The 18,138-nt window shown below is 38.6% G+C and overlaps 1 protein-coding gene across 1 annotated transcript in view; it reads right to left on the reverse strand.

The window, feature by feature from the left end:
- LOC140619053 (solute carrier family 5 member 4) overlaps nucleotides 1–18,138 on the reverse strand; it is a 49,269-nt gene that overhangs the window by 10,077 nt on the left and 21,054 nt on the right. Inside the window, exons 7-12 of the mRNA XM_072801941.1 lie at nucleotides 15,850–15,930; nucleotides 13,352–13,572; nucleotides 9,079–9,214; nucleotides 7,967–8,074; nucleotides 3,734–3,884; nucleotides 1,060–1,228 (exon numbers count right to left, since the gene is read on the reverse strand). Of these exons, the coding sequence (XP_072658042.1) occupies nucleotides 1,060–1,228; nucleotides 3,734–3,884; nucleotides 7,967–8,074; nucleotides 9,079–9,214; nucleotides 13,352–13,572; nucleotides 15,850–15,930 (866 nt within the window). The remainder of the gene's footprint in view (nucleotides 1–1,059; nucleotides 1,229–3,733; nucleotides 3,885–7,966; nucleotides 8,075–9,078; nucleotides 9,215–13,351; nucleotides 13,573–15,849; nucleotides 15,931–18,138) is intronic.

Below are 18,138 nucleotides of genomic sequence, written 5' to 3' on the forward strand. Positions count from 1 at the left end.
GCATAGAGATTATGAGTATGAGCTTTGGTTGGAGGTAGACCTGAGTCTGAATCCCAAGATCCCACTTACTAATAATAAGTAACATTTGAAAAGCACATAAGATATTAACCTCTCTGCACCTATTCTTCACTTCAAAATTATAATAAGCTAACAATTGGAAACAATTAAGGGATTAAATGTACATTATCCATAATAATCAGTTACAGATATAAGAATAAAAATTAACATATTTTGAGTTGTTACTAGTGTGGTAGGTTCTTTTCTGAGTACTTCACATTTAAAAAAAATCTCTTAATCCTCACAGCAATCCTATAAGGTAGGCATATGATTAACTTCATTCTACACAGAATCAAATGGTTTGCTCAAGATCACAATGATATAAAGTGGTAGATCCAGGATTGGATCCTGTCAGTCTTACTCCAAAACTTGTGTTCCTTAGCATCACGTCATGTATGTATATAATATTTTGTAAGAAATATAAAGATTGTACTGAGGTGCCTGGGTGGCTTAGTTGGTTAAGTGTCTGCTTTTGACTAAGGTCAAAATCCTGGGGTCCTGAGATCAAGTCCTATGTTGGGCTCCCTGCTCGGTGGGGAACCTGTTTCTTCCTCTCCTCCTTGTTTATGCTTTCTCGCACTATGTCTGTCTCTCTCTCAAATAAATAAATACAATCTTAAAAAAGATTGTACTATAAGTGTGTCCTATATATTTACACACGTTAGTGAGAATCAGGAATTGTAGCTGATTACAATTAAAATTGAGATGGGTGGCTCAGCGGTTTAGCACCTGCCTTCCCCCTGGGGCATGATCCCGGAGACCCGGGATGGAGTCCCACATTGGGCTCCCTACATGGAGCCTGCTTCTCCCTCTGCTTGTGTCTCTGCCTCTCTCTCTGTCTCTCTCTCTCTCTGTCTCTCAAGAATTGATAAATAAAATCTTTAAAAAAATTGAGATGGGCTTTGAGTTGTATATACAAAGTGGAAAGAATGCATTTTTCTACCAGTGAAAGAATTAACTTTCTTACTCTAGCAGGGAAGAAGTTTTCTGATTTTTACTTACTTGTTCATTGACTCTTTTACAGAAGATGGCAAGCAGGAAGACAGCTGCAACAGGAGGCCCAAGGTAGCTAGAAATTGATTCTATATAATGGAACAGTTGTCCATTTTGAGATACCTGCACTAATGGGACCCACAAAATACTGATGACAATTAATAGAATGATAAATAGCCTGAGGAGAAAACAAAATGATTTAAATATTAAACAAAAAGCATTATCAATACTTCTATTGTTCTTTAGTTCTTAAATTCATTCTTGTGGCCATTCATTGATTTTCCAAATAAAATCAAACTCAACCTCACATGAAGCCATGCCATGCTTAATGATCACTGGTTAGTAAAATGCCAATAAAGCAATTGCTTGTCTACAATTAGTAAAAATAGCTTCAATTATGAGATTAAACATCCATTCATAACAGTTCAAATGTCAGTCACTGGTTAATAATTCTCTAATGCAATTTATGTAATATATCAGTTAGAAAAAAACCACCATACTATTTCTATGAGTAAGTAATTATTTGTTTGATAATGAAAGTGACTCCCCCTTTTTTTTTTGTGACTCCCATTTTGATCTTTTTTCCTAGCTTCAGAAAAACTAAGTCAGCGTACACAGGTTAGAATTACAATATTCTTTATTCCAGAATGTGGAGTGAATTGGCCAGAAATGGTAATTTGTGTATTTTACTCCTTGAGTACTTTGACAGGTAGAAAGAATTGGTTAAAATATTGGTAAAACCCTTTTAGAAGTTCCTGGGGTCCAGGGAGAATGACTAATGCTAAACTCCACAATATTCTGTGTTTATTGTATAAATAAACAAACATAATTTACTGGACTGTCATTACTTCTCTGTGCTCACCTGAAACAGAGAGGGGGGGAAAAGTGGGGAACAAGTATTTAGGCAGGAGATTGAGGAACAGGTATCTCATTGAAGCTTCAAAAACTTTCTGCAACCTTGCAATAATTAAATGTGATAAACCATGGAAAGTTTGAGCATGATTCTTAGATAATAAAGTTTAATAAATAAATAATACCCATTTTCCTTGTTTTCCTTGTTATCATCATTGGAAAACAAATCATGTACTTCCCTTACTCTCTTATCTTCAGTTGTTTTCTGTCATATGTGGAATAAAATCCAGTCTTGTTATGGCTTAAGTGGCCCTACATAATTTCACCTCTAGCTACCCTTTAGCCTATGGTTGTTATCACTTTTCCACTTGCTCATCATGTGCCAACCTCACACCACTGTCCTGAGACACACCACATACATGAGTGTTGTAAGAATTCAGCATTTACTGTTCCTTCCCTACAGAGACATAGGGTTCACTTCCACACTTCCCTCAAGACTGTCCTCAAATGGGACCTCCTCAGGGAGTACTCCCTGAACACCTGTCTTGAGGAGCCCCCACCTTTAATCCTTTAAAAAAATTTTTTTATTGGAGTTAAATTTGCCAACATTTAACATAATACCCAGTGCTTATCCCGCCAAGTGACCCCCTCAGTGCCCATCACCCAGTCACCCCAACCCCCTACCCACCTCCCCTTCCACTACTCCTTGTTCATTTCCCAGAGTTAGGAGTCTCTCATGTTTTGTCACCCTCACTGATATTTTCACTCATTTTCTCTCCTTTCCCTTTATTCCCTTTCACTAATTTTTATATTCCCCAAATGAATGAGACCATATAATGTTTGTCCTTTTCCAATTGACTTATTTCACTCAGAATAATACCTTTCAGTTCCATCCACATTGATCCACCTTTAATCCTGCTTTAACTTTCTTCCTAGCACTTTTTGCCATCAGATATGGAATACATTTATTGATTTTCTATCTTTATAACAAAGGCATACATTCTACAAAGCAGGAAATTATTTTTCACATATATGTTCTTTTTCATATTTGTATTCTGGGAACTAGTAGGCATTTAATGAGAGAGAGAGAGAGAGAGAGAGAGAGAGAGAGAAGAAAAATTCATTACTTTATTATTGAGATAAAGGCATTTATACCCAAGATCATATACCTATTGGCGGACTTCTGCATGGACTTCTGCATCTTGGGCTTACTGAACTCAGGTCCAACACTTTCGCTACCAGAAACATAGATGCTTTATTGTTCTTATTCTCCTATAGCATTTTTCCAGAGTCAAGATCTAGACCAAGTGAGCTGCTGGAATTTTCCTTGGAAATGTTTAATTTACTAAGCAATTGCTACTGTCTCCTGCAAAATGCTACTTTTTGCATGGGTGGTCAGTTTCTCTTGGCATCTCATTTCTTAATGAATACAGTTGATAAACTACTCATAGTGGGGTGTTTGACTTAATCTGTGACTTGCTTCATGAGATATACATGGAAACCTCTAGAGACAGTGCATTAACCTATTAGAGTAGGCGGGGAATTTATACCCCATGGGAGACACTAGAGTTTCATGAAGATGTAGTTGGAACAGAGTGTGAGGACAAGAAGAAATCAGAGAAAACCAGAAGCATTTGAAAATTTGAAAATGTGACTATTTCATTTCAAAATGTGGTCCCCAATTTTATATCTGGAAAGAGATAAAGTCCTCTTAATTTCCCTTCCCCACTCTAGAAATCCATCATCTATTTCACTGAACCCAAAGATGAGAAGACACTAGTTCACTTTTATTTTCCAGAGAAATTTTAGACAGAAATCAGGATGCTCTCACCTTCCTGCTATAAGAAGCTCCTTCTCTGATGCCTGTTTCCTAATCTTGGTGTAGAGGTCCATGGTGAAGAGGGTGCTGGCGCTGTTAAAGATGGAGGTCAGGGAGCTCATGAGAGAGGCCAACATGACTGACAGCATGAGACCTCGAAGTCCTGGGGCCAGATGAAAGTGCAAACATTAGTTAGGGATTGGACTCCATGATTTATGAGGGCCTTGCCAAACCAGAGAGTTGTTCAAAAGTGTTACCTGGACCACATACTAAACTGATATGCATGGTTATCTGTCACCCCCTGCATTACATGGTTATCATGAATCCCTGGCTCTGTGGACTGCTGGTTCTAGTGTCCTGAATTCCTTATTACAGAGCTTAATGGTGTTGTGGGTGTCCTTCTGTACAGGCATGGAAATCCTTCATTTTTTTTTTAACTCAATCAAGTAATCAGGAATGCCTGTTCTGACCCTTTTCTTAATGACATGGTGATATATTTTATGACTGTGCTGCTGGCAGGTGGTCCTTTCACTGGGTTCCTTTACTCTTGTTTCCCCCATACATAGAATCTCATCATCTTAGAGCAAGTATAAAGCATTTTCTACCTGTGCATCTCACCTCTTGGTTGTCTCCTTATTTTACTCTACAAGCCTTGAAGTGTACTTTAGCTCTGCTGCTCCCCAGAGCTCCCACACAAGTGCAGTGGCCTCGGTGATATACACATAGTCATACCCATGCTGAACCCCTTCATCTATAGTCTGAAGAACAGAGACATAAAGAGGGCTCTGAAAAGAATCTTTGGGGTTCCAGTGATGCAGTGGCCAGTCATCCTGGGGCTGAAGATGTGCCCATGATTGTAAGACTCATAGCCTCAGAGCCAGAAATGCCATTCTTTGATCAGGCTGTGAAAGTAGAATCTGCTCATTCTATTGATTTCCTGGAATTTCCATTTGTTTGACTTCAACTTCTCCATACCTTTAAGTAACTCACTTATTAAGATTCTGCTCTGTCTCATATACAGACTCTTTACCTTTTTCCATTTTCATATATCCCTAATGGCCTCTCTAAACTTAGATCACAAATGCCTGGAAATCTCTTTTTTTAATTTAAATTCAATTAGCTAACATAAACTACCTACTTAGCTTCACATGTAGATTTCAATGATTTATCAGTTGTATATAACACCTAGTGCTCATCAAATAGCATGCCTTCTTTAATGGCCACCACCCAATTACCCCATTCCCCACCCACCTCCCTCCTTCAACCCTCAATTTGTTTCCTATAGTTAAGAGTCTCTCATGGTTTTTCTCCCTTCCTAATGACTTCCCATTCAGTTTTCTCCCCCTTATCATATGATCCTCTATGCTGTTTCTTATATTCCGCATATTAGTAAACCATATGATAATTATCTCTCACTCATTGACTTATTTCTCTCAGCAGAATACACTCTAGTTCTATCCACGTCCTTGTAAATGGCAAGTATTGCTCCTGTCTGATGGCTAGGTAGTATTCCATAAAAAAAAATAAACTGACGTGCCTGTCAATATGTATCATTGTGTGGTATTTCCTGCATATTTCCTGACCATTTGAGAATACTCAATACAGAATTCTGGTTATAAATATAAACTTAGAGATAATTTGCTGGAACTTAAATCTGGGAGAGAAAAAACAGTGTGCCATCGTTCTTTGGGGAGAGAACCTCTCAGCTTCCTGAATACTTAGGAAACTAGAGAGGGAAAAGAGAAGTAGATAGCTCTGTTGAAGTTTTTGGTGGGGAGAGCAAAGAGTTTTAGATATTATGGTCACTTCATCCTCCAGTTCTCTCTTATTAGTAATGTCCCTAAAACTCCTGGGACAAAGTGTTGAATGAGGTGGATGGGTGATGTCACTTGTGGGTCATGCTCCCTTCCTCCTAACGATGCTCATGTGTGTCAGGAAGGAGAAAAATCACAAAAGTGTTAGCTGATCTTTGATGGACCTAAGGTACAAGGTTGTTCCTAGTTGTTCCTGAGCCCCATACTCTGCTCTGTTTCTGAACAACACAGAACACCTTCTAGCATCCTACTAATTTAACTTTTTCACATGTGTAATTTATTTTCTATCTCATTACACTAGAATGTGAGTTCCAAGATATAGGGGATTTTGTGCCTATTTCACTGATGTTTTCTTAGCATCATGGCAGTGTCTGGCACATAGCAGGCACTCAATAAATAGTTTTAAATTAAATAGACTGAGGTCTATTATTTGGGTATAACTGGTCTAAAGAAAGCAGGATAAATATTAACTTCTAGCTTTCTGACTTTATAAGTTTGTATTTATGCAAAACTTTTAATTTTAAAAAAGATTTTATTTATTTATTTGAGAGAGAGAGAAAGAGAGCTAGAGAGAGAGCACATACAAGCAGGGGGGAGGGAGAAGCAGACTCCCTGCTGAGCAGGGAGCCTGAAGTGGGACTTGATCCCAGAACACTGGGATCGTGACCTGAGCAGAAGGCAGAAGGCAGACACTTAACCAGGTGCCCCTATACAGCACTGTTTTAAAAAATATTTTAATTATATTTATTTGAGAGAGAGAGAAAGAGAGAGAGAGAGAACATGAGTTGGGGGAGGGACAGAGAGAGGGAGAAGTGGACTCAGCAGAGAGTCCCACATGGGGCTTGATCCTGGAACTCCAGGATCACAACCTGAGCCAAAGGCAGATGTTTGACTGAGCTACCCAGATTGCACTCTATGCAACCCCTTTATTGACAAATCCATTATTTAAATGCTCTTGATTGCCTTGCCTTGGAAGACGTATTGTATCCAAAGGAGTAAGGATTCTTTTAATGGGAATTATATCTCATTCATCTCTGTATTCTCCAGGCTCAGCACAGGGCTGGTAACCTATAGAAAGTGCCCAAGAGGCAGCCTGGGTGGCTCAATGGTTTAGCGCCACCTTCAGCCCAGGGCCTGATCCTGGAGACCCAGGATTGAATCCCACGTCAGGCTCCCTGCATGGAGCCTGCTTCTCCCTCTGCCTATGTCTCTACCTCTCTCTCTCTTTCTTTCTGTGTCTCTCATGAATAAATAAATGGAATATTTTTTAAAAAGTGCTCAAAAAAGTGCTCAAGAAATGTCTGATGAGAAAGGAGAGAAATGAGTGAAAATATCAGTGAGAGTGACAAAACATGAGAGACATCTAACTCTGGGAAATGAACAAGGGGTAGTGGAAGGGGAGGTGGGCAGGGGGTTGGGATGACTGGGTGATGGGCACTGAGGGGTCACTTGGCAGGATGAGCACTGGGTTATGCTATATATTGGCAAATTGAACTCCAATAAAACAAGAGAAATGTCTGATGAAGACAACTGAATTAATGGAATTTAGGATTATTAAGGATTATACCATAATCCTTCCTCATGGTCCATTTGTAGACCAGGTCAGGTCTCTGAGGCAGTCCCAGCATTAGCATTTTTCTTTTTTTTCAGCTTTATTGAAGTATGATTGACAACAATTGTACATAGTTAAGGTGTACAACGTGCTGTTTTGATATATGTGTACATTGTGAAATGATTACCACAATTAAACTAATTAACATATCTATCTCCTCACAGTTATGGTTTTCTTCTTTTGTGGTGAGCATACTTGAGATCTATTCTCTTAGCAAATTTTAAGCAGAAGTTATTATTATTATTTTTTAAATAAATTAATTTTTTATTGGTGTTCAATTTACCAACATACAGAATAACACCCAGTGCTCATCCCGTCAAGTGCCCCCCTCAGTGCCCGTCACCCATTCACTCCCACCCCCGCCCTCCTCCCCTTCCACCACCCCTAGTTCGTTTCCCAGAGTTAGGAGTCTTTATGTTCTAGCAGACGTTATTATTAAGTACAATATTCCTGCTGTACATTAGTTCTCCAGAACTTATTCATCTTGCAACTGAAAGTTTGTACCCTTTGACCAACATCTTCCCATTTCCCCCACCCCTCAGCCCCTGGCAACCACCATTCTACTGTTTGTATGTGTTCCACTTCTTTAGATTCCACATATAAGTTACATTATGTAGTATTTGTCTTTCTTTATCTGACTTATCTCACTTAGAATAATGTCTTCTAGGTCCATCTATGTTGTTGCAAATGGCAGGTTTCATTTCTCTAAAGGCTGAATAATATACTATTATCTATACTCATCTATCTACCTATCTATCCATCTATCATCTATATATAATTACATTTTCTCCATTCACTTAAGCATGGACATTTTCTTACCATCAGGCATCAGTTCCAGCACCATCATTGGGTAGGCATAGTTAGTGCAGCCGACTTCAATGCCACAGTGTTTCACACATTCAGAAGGTACAATACAGGCCACCTTCTCTGAGGAGGGATTCAGATAAGTGGGTTCAGTGAGGGGGGTCCACAGGTAAGATCTACAACCATTGGACATTGAGACAAGCTGTACATCATGGGTGAAAGGAAAAACATTTGCTGGGACATTGGAGATTCAATTTTGAATTCCACAACATGAATCTGGTCCCTGTTTATTTCATACCTATAGCTCCCCTTGCACTGACGTAAGGGGCAGCGTTTCTCTTTGGGATATGGCCCAGCTAGAACATTAGAGCAAATGGGGGGAGCTGATTCCATCCTCCAGAAAAGCTGTAAGAGCATAAATTCTCCCACAAGCACAGAACTCCAGAGATAAAAACAACAGCCACAACAATAATATTCAGGAAGTTAGTTCGGTGTCCAGTCATTTAGCCCAGTGTTTTCCACCTACATCTAAGAAGAAGTGTAACTTGTGATTGTTATTGGGGGTGATGTTCATGTAGGTTGAAGCCTCCCTTTGCTGCATCAGTTGTCCAACCCCGTGGTGATTTTTTTTTTTTGCTTAAACAATTTTATGACAACAGATAGCAAAAGATGATTTAAAAAACTCCCAGGATGTTAACCCTAAACACATTAGCTTCTTTTAGTTTTTTAAATTCTTTTCTAATCTTTTTCCACAGAAAAATGTCTTTTTTTGTAGCTATGGTAATCATTGAGATAATATTTTGTGGTCTGCTTTTTACATTTAAACATAATAACTTCAGCATTTTACCAAGTTTTGAGAAAGTCTTTGGTCTTTTGTGTGTAATTGTCCATAAAGGGGGTATATAATAATTTCTTTGGCCATTTTCTCCTTGTTGGATATATAGGTGTCAAATATGTCAAATTTTCCTGTTTCTGACCCTCTGCAAAAACTGTTCTCTCCAACTGGAATTGTGTTTTTACTTCCATTCATAATGGGTTTTCTAGCTTATCAAGATTTTAATACATCTTAAAACCATTACTTAGAATTCAAGCATAAAAGAAAGAGAATTTATGAATCAATGGCTTGCCTGTGTATAGGATGCGGCTGATCATTCCTGGCATCACCATGAGGAACATGGGCAGTAGTTTCAGGTACCCACACATGATGCAGGCAGCCTTCACGTGAGACATGTTTTTACCTGATAGGCAGCGCTGCACAATTACCTGCCAGGAAAACATGACATAGTCATTAAACAACTAGAGGATGATTTCAAAGAAGGGGAGTGTTTCTTTTTAGGGATTAATGTTACAATAAGATATGAGTTCATGAATAGTGGAAAATAATGGGTGTCAGAGTAAAATCAGAACTCAAATAACTGCTCCTCTTATGTGAGTATTTGGTTTTGTGAGACACAGGTTTCTCATCTTTGAAAAAATTATCTCTTGTAGGACATTCTGAATATTTGGTATAATGTTTGTAAGACTTTTGTTACATATAAGTCAATGCACATCACTATTATTAAAATGTTTACAGTTCTCAGGTTGCATTGCAACAATGGCCATGTGCTTTTCCAGGTACAAAGCTGTCTCTACTGATCTTCGCCACAAGTTGTGTTTAAGTTGTGCTTTTAGTGTTGTAGGCACCAAATAAGCCATATACTCATTGGTATCTCTCTATCATTAGGGGGAAATCGTCCCTTTGAGAAATCAAGCTAATTGCCATAGAAACATCCATCAGAGTCAAGCAGCCATCAGAAGAGAACTCTGAGGCATTCATCTCTAAATTTCTACACAATATTCTGAAGGTCACATTGAGTTATGAATCAATTATAGTGGTTCTGGGAAATTCAATGCATGTAATTTCATAATTTTCATGTAAGTTGTGTAATCTCTTTACTAAGAATTTTCTAGTAAAGCAGTATTTTTACCCATAATACCATAACTTCTTGACATTTTTCTTCTCAAGGAATGTCAGAAAATAGGCATGGCCTTTTCTGCTTAATTCTCTTTGGAGAGACAAATCTATTAGGGATAGCAACAGTGCTAGGGGAGCGGGTGCCATCTTCAGACAGAGGGCTTGAAGCAGAAAGTTGGAGAGACAATACGAATTACAGGTGAGGAGAGGAGGCAAGAAAGATCAGGTATCAGATTTAAGGGTGAATGTGAGACCATTTACAGGAGATAAGTCAGGTGGTCAGAGACAAAATGTAAATAATAAAGATGGTTGCAGAAATCAATGAACAGATGCATTCTTTGGTATATGTTGAGGAAATCAGTTTATTATATAGAGAAAAAGAAAACTGATCACTCACTGACCCCACAAGTGGCCATTGGTTTAAGATGGGTTAAAATGGTGAAATTACAAGTTTGAGGTGACAGAGACTATTTAAGGTGAAGGAAACTTCAAAACAGAAAACAATAACAAACTCAGATGCTATAAAAAGGAACATCCAGAAAACAAAAAATAAGATTTTGGGAGTTATAATACAAAGGCAGAGGATAATATTGAGGAAATCTAGAAAGTAGAGCAGAAAGGTCAAGAGATGAAATATGGGGGATGAAAGATAAGAATACTAGAAAACCAGTTGAGGAAGACCAACACCCCAGATTGGAAGGTCTCCAAAGAAAACAAAAAGCAAGCAAAGAAATAATACCTCCAATTCATTCAAGACATCAATTTACAGATTAAACTGGCTCACAGTGGCCTCACAACGGACAAAAATAGATCTACACAAAATAGTATGTTGTGAGCAAAGGAACAAACAATCCAATCATGAAATGGGCAGAATACATGAACAGAAATCTCACAGACAAAGACATAGACATGGCCAACAAGCACATGAGGAAATGCTCTGCATCACTTGCCATCAGGGAAATACAAATCAAAACCACAATGAGATACCACCTCACACCAGTGAGAATGGGGAAAATTAACAAGGCAGGAAACCACAAATGTTGGAGAGGATGTGGAGAAAGGCGAACCCTCTTGCACTGTTGGTGGGAATGTGAACTGGTGCAGCCACTCTGGAAAACTGTGTGGAGGTTCCCCAGAGAGTTAAAAATAGACGTGCCCTACGACCCAGCAATTGCACTGTTGGGGATTTACCCCAAAGATTCAGATGCAATGAAGTGCCGGGACACCTGCACCCCGATGTTTCTAGCAGCAATGTCCACAATAGCCAAACTGTGGAAGAAGCCTCGGTGTCCATTGAAAGATGAATGGATAAAGAAGACGTGGTCTATGTATGCAATGGAATATTCCTCAGCCATTAGAAATGACAAATACCCACCATTTGCTTCGACGTGGATGGAACTGGAGGGTATTATGCTGAGTGAAATGAGTCAATCGGAGAAGGACAAACATTATATGGTCTCATTCAATTGGGGAATATAAAAAGTAGTGAAAGGGAATAAAGGGGAAAGGAGAAAAAAATGAGTCGGAAATATCAGAAAGGGAGACAGAACATGAGAGACTCCTAATTCTGGGAACCGAACCAGGGGTGGTAGAAAGGGAGGTGTGTGTGGGGGGGTCGGGATGACTGGGTGCCGGGCACTGAGGGGGGCACTTGATGGGATGAGCACTGGGTGTTATTCTATATGTTGGCAAATTGAACACCAATAAAAAATAAATAAAAGAAAGAAAAAAAGAGAAAATATCAGTGAGGGTGACAAAACATGAGAGACACCTAACTCTGGGAAATGTACAAGGGGTAGTGGAAAGGGAGGTGGGCAGGGGGTTGGGGTGACTGGTTGATGAGCACTGAGGGGGTTACTTGGCGGGATGAGCACTGGGTGTTATGCTATATGTTGGCAAATTGAACTCCAAAAAAATTTTTTTCCCCAAAACAGAAAAAAATAGTATGTTGTGATGAAATTTCAGAATACTGAGGACAAAAGAAAGACAAATTTCCAGAGAGATCAAGAATAACTTCAGGCTTCTCACCAGTAATGGTGGAGGTCAGAAGACAATGAGTTAGTTTATGACTTTGAGAAAATTATTTCCAACCATACACGTGTACATGGCCAGAAGAACACTTTAGGAAAAGCTGGAGTGAAGACATTTTCATATATGAAGACAAATCCATAATAAATTTATCTCCTGTTTTTCTTAGGAACTTACCAGAGAATTCAATTGCCTTGAAAGAAGGAATAAACCAAGAAAGAAGATATCATGGGATACTGGAAATAAGAGATATAACCCAAGAATGAGACAAAGGGAATCTCAAATATGGTAGTGAAGGGGGTCCTGAATTAGGATGGGCACCAGGCATAGAGATCAACCCAACAGTTTGGAGAGTCCAAAGGCTCTGAGAGAAAATGAGAAAAAGAGTTGGTAGGATATTTGATGTTTTTAAAAAAGATTTTGTGTATTTATTCACGAGAGACACAGAAAGAGAGGATTATATATAAGACATAGGCAGAGGGAGAAGTAGGCTCCCTGCAGGGAACCCGATGTGAGACTCAATCCCAGGACCCCAGAATCATGCTGAGCTGAAGGCAGACACTCAACCACTGAGCCACCCAGGAGTCCTGATATTTTATATGTTTTGAAGAACACATAAGGGAGATTTAGGCATTCTGCAGAAGGTTTGGTGTATAATGAGTAATGATTACAAAAAAATTGAAACAAAAAATTAAGAATTATTTATTCCAGAGAAAAGTGAAAGCTAAAGAAATATCAATCAGAATATCATGTGGCTCAGCTGTGAATTATATTTATGTAATTTCAAAAATGGTAGCACTGAATGCTGATCTCACCAAAACTGTGAATTAGTTTTATTAGGAGGATGGGAGAACAGGAGGTAGAGGACTGAATAAAGAAAATTGAAAGGGCTAAACCTCCATCTCTCATTATTGGAAGCCAATAGAAATATCCTAAAACTGGAAAATCAAAAGGAAGCAATATAGTATTTATTTAAATCATTTGAGGATCAAATTTACAATCAAATTTTGATCCAGCGGGTCTGGGTACCTTCTAGAGCATTTATTTCTCATGAGCTCCAAGGTGGTGGCATCCACTCCAATGGTTCACTGATCAAGCATTGAATACAATGATTTAAAGAAGAGATATGCAAAAAAAAAAAAAAAAAAAAAAAAAAAAAATAAAGAAGAGATATGCATACCAAAATACTTAACCGAAGGAGCTGAAAATGTTTGACTTTGAGAGACAAGAAAAAGATTAGAGATCAGGACAATGGATATCTATTTTTCATAACAAGCCTTTTAGAAGTGTCTGACTCTTTAAATGATGTATGTGTGTGTGCATTTGTGTGTGTATGTTGTACAAAATAGAAACTAGATGCTTTTCTATGAGAGAAAAAAGAGCAACATAAACATTTATACACCACACACAAACTTCACCTGATCTGTGCACCAGTACCACACAGCTACGATGGTCATTCCAAATATCGTTCCTGGCCATGGAAGATCCCCAGTGGCAGCATCTCGGAAAATGTGGAAGGAGTCAGCCTGAGGAGTGTAGCACTTGGGGCTGATTGTCAAGTTGTCCCCCTCAACTATGGATGGGATGGCATTCATGTACTTCTCTGTAAAACTCTCATAGCCTCCCACTTCGGCAAATGCTGCAAAAGTATTGGATAAAATGAAATGTTTCACAGAAATCTAAGACACCTACTGTTTATTCCTTTGTGGTGGAGGTATCCAAGCATCTCCAATTAGCCTGGTCAAGTCCTCAGTATTCTTAGAGAATCCATGTCTTTCTGCTGTCTCCACTGGCATTGACAATGCTATCATGTGTTCACAATGTAGACAAAATGAATCACTCTTTAACCTTTCTTCTTATGTTGCTCTTGAAAAATTTTTTATATGTATATTTTTATTGGAGTTCGATTTGCCAACATATAGTATAACACCCAGTGCTCATCCCATCAAGTGCCCCCCTCAGTGCCCGTCACCCAGTCACTGCATCCCCCTGCCCATGTCCTCTTCCACTACCCCTTGTTCGAAAATTTTTATTTAGTGTCTAGGCTGATGGTAAAAATAAAAATGTTATCCAACAGACTGCTTTGATGTCTCACAACCATTCAAAACAGAAACAAACAGGTAACAGAATGAGACTAACAGAGTTAGCCATCGAAAAGCCCCAACTCCTCTGAAAGGACCAGAAGCAATGGTCTCTGTTCCTGACACAAAGCCTCGCTATTCTGACTTTATGCACAGTCTGGTTTTCTGATGCAATACTCTATTATTCTCATGCTGCAATAAAAAAATGGGAAGATAAGGAACAGAAATTGAAGGTAACAGATTATGTGTGGTGAGATGAAATGGTGAGACTCAGTCCACTGGGGGGTCTGGAAAGGCAAGAGAAGCATAGAAAAGAACCATAATGGATGGAAACCCTAGAAAGAAGAAGGATGAACCCAGGCATCTAGGCCCACTTAGTATTAGCTTGAAGAGTGCAAAATTCATCAGAGTATCATACATTCATAGAGTTGAGGTTGATATTAATTTACTTCTTCATTACTTATTTCATTTAGCATCAAAATGTTTGTATGTGCCAAACATTTGTACTGGGATCATGCACAAAATGAAAGTGCAAGACAGCAACTCAATCCAATGGAGGATACAGACCATACAAGGAAACTGTTCTGCTAAGGGGAATATGGTTTGTAACAACAATACATGAAGGATGCTAGGAGATGAGAGAGTCCCCTGTCTTCATCCTAAGGATAGGAGAAGGCTTAGAGAGATTGATGGCAGAGGTGCATCGCCAAAGCTAGACACCAAAGAACCATAAGTAAGAATAGCATAGAAGTTCGCTAAATAGAAAGCTTGTAAGGAATGGTACTAGCAGTTGTCTCTGGAGTTGCTCTGTACAACAGAACTTTCTGCAATGATAGAACTGTTCTATATCTGTGCTGTCCAATACGAAAATTACCAGCCATATATTGAGCACTTGAAATATGGCTAGACAAGTGAGAAAATGAATTTTTAAAATTCATTTTGAAATAAATTTTGATCAATTCAAATTTAAATAGCTGTATGTGACTAATAGCATCTATGTTGTGTCAAAATCACCAACTCTTTGCGAATTTGTTGTTTTCGTAGTTTTATCAGTTTTTGCTTCATATTATCTTCAAGCTCTGTAATTAGGTGCATGCACATTCAGAGTTGTTTTCAGTGCAGCTTGAGTGAGTGGAACGTGGTGGCTGCAGGACAAGGGAGGGATGTTTTTATCTTATATAAACTTGTTTTTATCTTATATAAACTTATATTAACTGCGTGCATGGATTTCCTGTGCAAAGATAAACAAATACCATAATGAAAGAAAACAAAAATAGGCAAGCTATAAATTAATCAATAATGCTTGCTACATGACTTAAGAGAATGAACTGATACTAAATAAGCAAGTGTCATAAAGGAAAATCCAACCCGTGGTTGAATATTCTAACAACAGAGGGAGTGACGTTGATAATTTCTATCTGAAAGTCATAATGAAGTTAACAGTTATCATTATTTTAACCATTCTTAATATTTAATCTTTCATTTTATGAAGATTCTATATAAGTGGTTTCTGGAGCATTGAATCCCATGCACCAATATTTTTGTAAAATTATCAACCCAGTGACACTAATTTTGTCAATTCCAGACACAAACATATTAAGATTAAACCTGAGCAATAATTTTTTTAAAGGAAGTAGAGTTCTTCCTTCTCTTTTCCTCATGCTGAGATAATATAGCAATAAAGTTCAGTAGATGTTTCAATGATGTGAATTGTATAAATGGGTAGAACGTGTGACCGGCCAGATAGAACAGGGAGGCAGCAGTCAAGAGCAGTTGGCTTGAACAGAAGTCTCATGACTTCCGGCCCCAGGGCACTGCACACTATCATCACTTACCATACCCCATGAGAATAAAAGAACCTATTAGCATAATGATGGTCTGGAGGGTGTCTGTGTAGATAACTGAGGCCAAGCCCCCTGTGGAGAGAAAGAAAAGAATCAGGACATTTTATCCTTGTGCCCTCATCTCTTTGCCTTCACCTTTACGTTCTCCACAAACCAAACCCTAGAAACTCAGCAGAGAACATTTGAAAAGCTATTGGCCACAGGCTTCTCTTGGCATCATTATCTCCTTGGTACTTATGTGTCTTATCGATCTCCTGTCTCTCTTGCCTGGCCTTGACTCAAAGTTTCTATGAATTATAGTGCAATTCTACCCTCATGTGAGTTTCTGAATATTAAATAGTAGAAAAGGTAAAACTTGATTATCATGAAAGTTTCTCTTAACAATCCTTCAATTCACTCCATTTAGCATACTATACTGGTCCTCAAAAATTTGAGCACAGCCATTTTGCTCTATATTGGAACATATTATTATTTCATAAGTTGAATGACAGAGTCATTGACTTATGTTTTGCTTCATTGTTGTACAAACAACTTCTTTTTCAACTCTAGACTTGCCAGATTTTCAGTGCTATGGAAAAACAAATCTGATCCTGTAAATAGAAGACTCATGTCTTCATCTTTCACTTATTTCGAAACATATGCTAAGTGTATGAAATGGCTCTAGAGCTAGCTTGATTGTTCCAGTTGTTATTTTTCTTTATTCTTTCCAACTGCGCTGGTATAATTTCATTTTCATAAGTTAGTAGGGGTTGGACATTGGGGGAATGGATGTGGCCCATGGGAACCTGCTTGGACTGTTCCCATATAATTTTTCCCTACAACAAACTCACTGCTCCAATTCTCCCCTCCTGATTCTACCATTCAGAACCCAGGCATCCTGGATTTGCCAGTTTCACATCTGAGATGCTATTTCATTCTGACTCTCCATGTGTATGATATGCTGGATTCCAAATGCCAGTTTGGGTATTAACACATGGCTGAGCCAAACTACTATTTCCCCACTTCACACTTGTCACATCATTATCATCAGTCAAGGTGCTCACACCTAATACTGAAGATTTTTTTTGAAATGGAAATGTTCTGGATGTGCAGTCAAATGCTTCCTTCTTCAATTTAGTAAAGAACTTTAAAAATTTTAATTCTAATATAGTTAACATACAGAGTTATATTAGTTTAAGTTGTATGATATAGTGATTCCACAATTTCATACATCACCCAGTGGTCATCATGACAAGTGCCCTAAGCCCCATCACCTATTTCACTCATTCCCCAACCCACCTCCCTCTGGTAGTCATCAGTTTGTTCTCTACAGTTAAGAGGTTGTTTCTTTGCACACACACTTTTCTTTTGCTTTGCTCTTTTTGTTTTATTTCTTAAATTCCACATGAGTGAAATAATATGATATTTGTCTTTCTCTGATTGACTCATTTTGCTTAGCATTACACTCCCTAGCTCCATTCATATTGCTGATTGATTCCTTGATTCCTCTTTCTGCTGTTTCATTGTTAGTGTATAGAGATGAAACTGACTCTTGTGTTTGATTTTACATATAGCATATCACCCAATGCTCATCCCATCAAGTGCCCCACTCAGTGCCCGTCACCCAGTCACCCCAACCTCCTGCCCACCTCCCTTTCCATCACCCCTTGTTAGTTTCCCAGAGTTAGGTATCTCTCAAGTTCTGTCATTCTCACTGATATTTTCACTCATTTTCTCTCCTTTCCCCTTTATTACCTTTCACTATTTTTTATATTCCCCAAATGAATGAGACCATATAATGTTTGTCCTTCTCTGATTGACTTATTTCACTCAGCATAATGCCCTCTAGTTCTATCCATGTTACACCCACACTTTTGGATTAACATTGAGAGGCTGTATTGATCAAGGTAACCCTGTTCCCTGGGCACTGACTTGAGCAGGGTTGGAAGAGATTTTGATGTTGGACCACAGAAAGTCAGGTTGAGTACCCCTAGTGATGGATCTCTGAGATGGAAAATCCAAGAGCTGCAAGTAAACTGGACAATTCCCAAGTAGGTAGAAAGAGAGAGGGTGGGGTATTCCTGAGAGAGAGAGTGGACAGAGAGGCAGGAGGAGGGGGAGCAGAGGGGAACATCAGGTCTCAGAACTTCAGTGTCACTTTTCAGCTAGTGGTTGGCTGGAGTCACAAAGGAACACAGGAACATCTATTCACTTCAGTAAAGGGTTATTCTCTACGAAGTGTTTGCAAAAGGCCTCCCATATGGTTACTTTATTTTTTATTTTTTTCAAAGCAAAAAAAAA

Source organism: Canis lupus, chromosome 27 (assembly GCF_048164855.1).
Source record: "Canis lupus baileyi chromosome 27, mCanLup2.hap1, whole genome shotgun sequence".
NCBI classification, from domain to species: domain Eukaryota; kingdom Metazoa; phylum Chordata; class Mammalia; order Carnivora; family Canidae; genus Canis; species Canis lupus.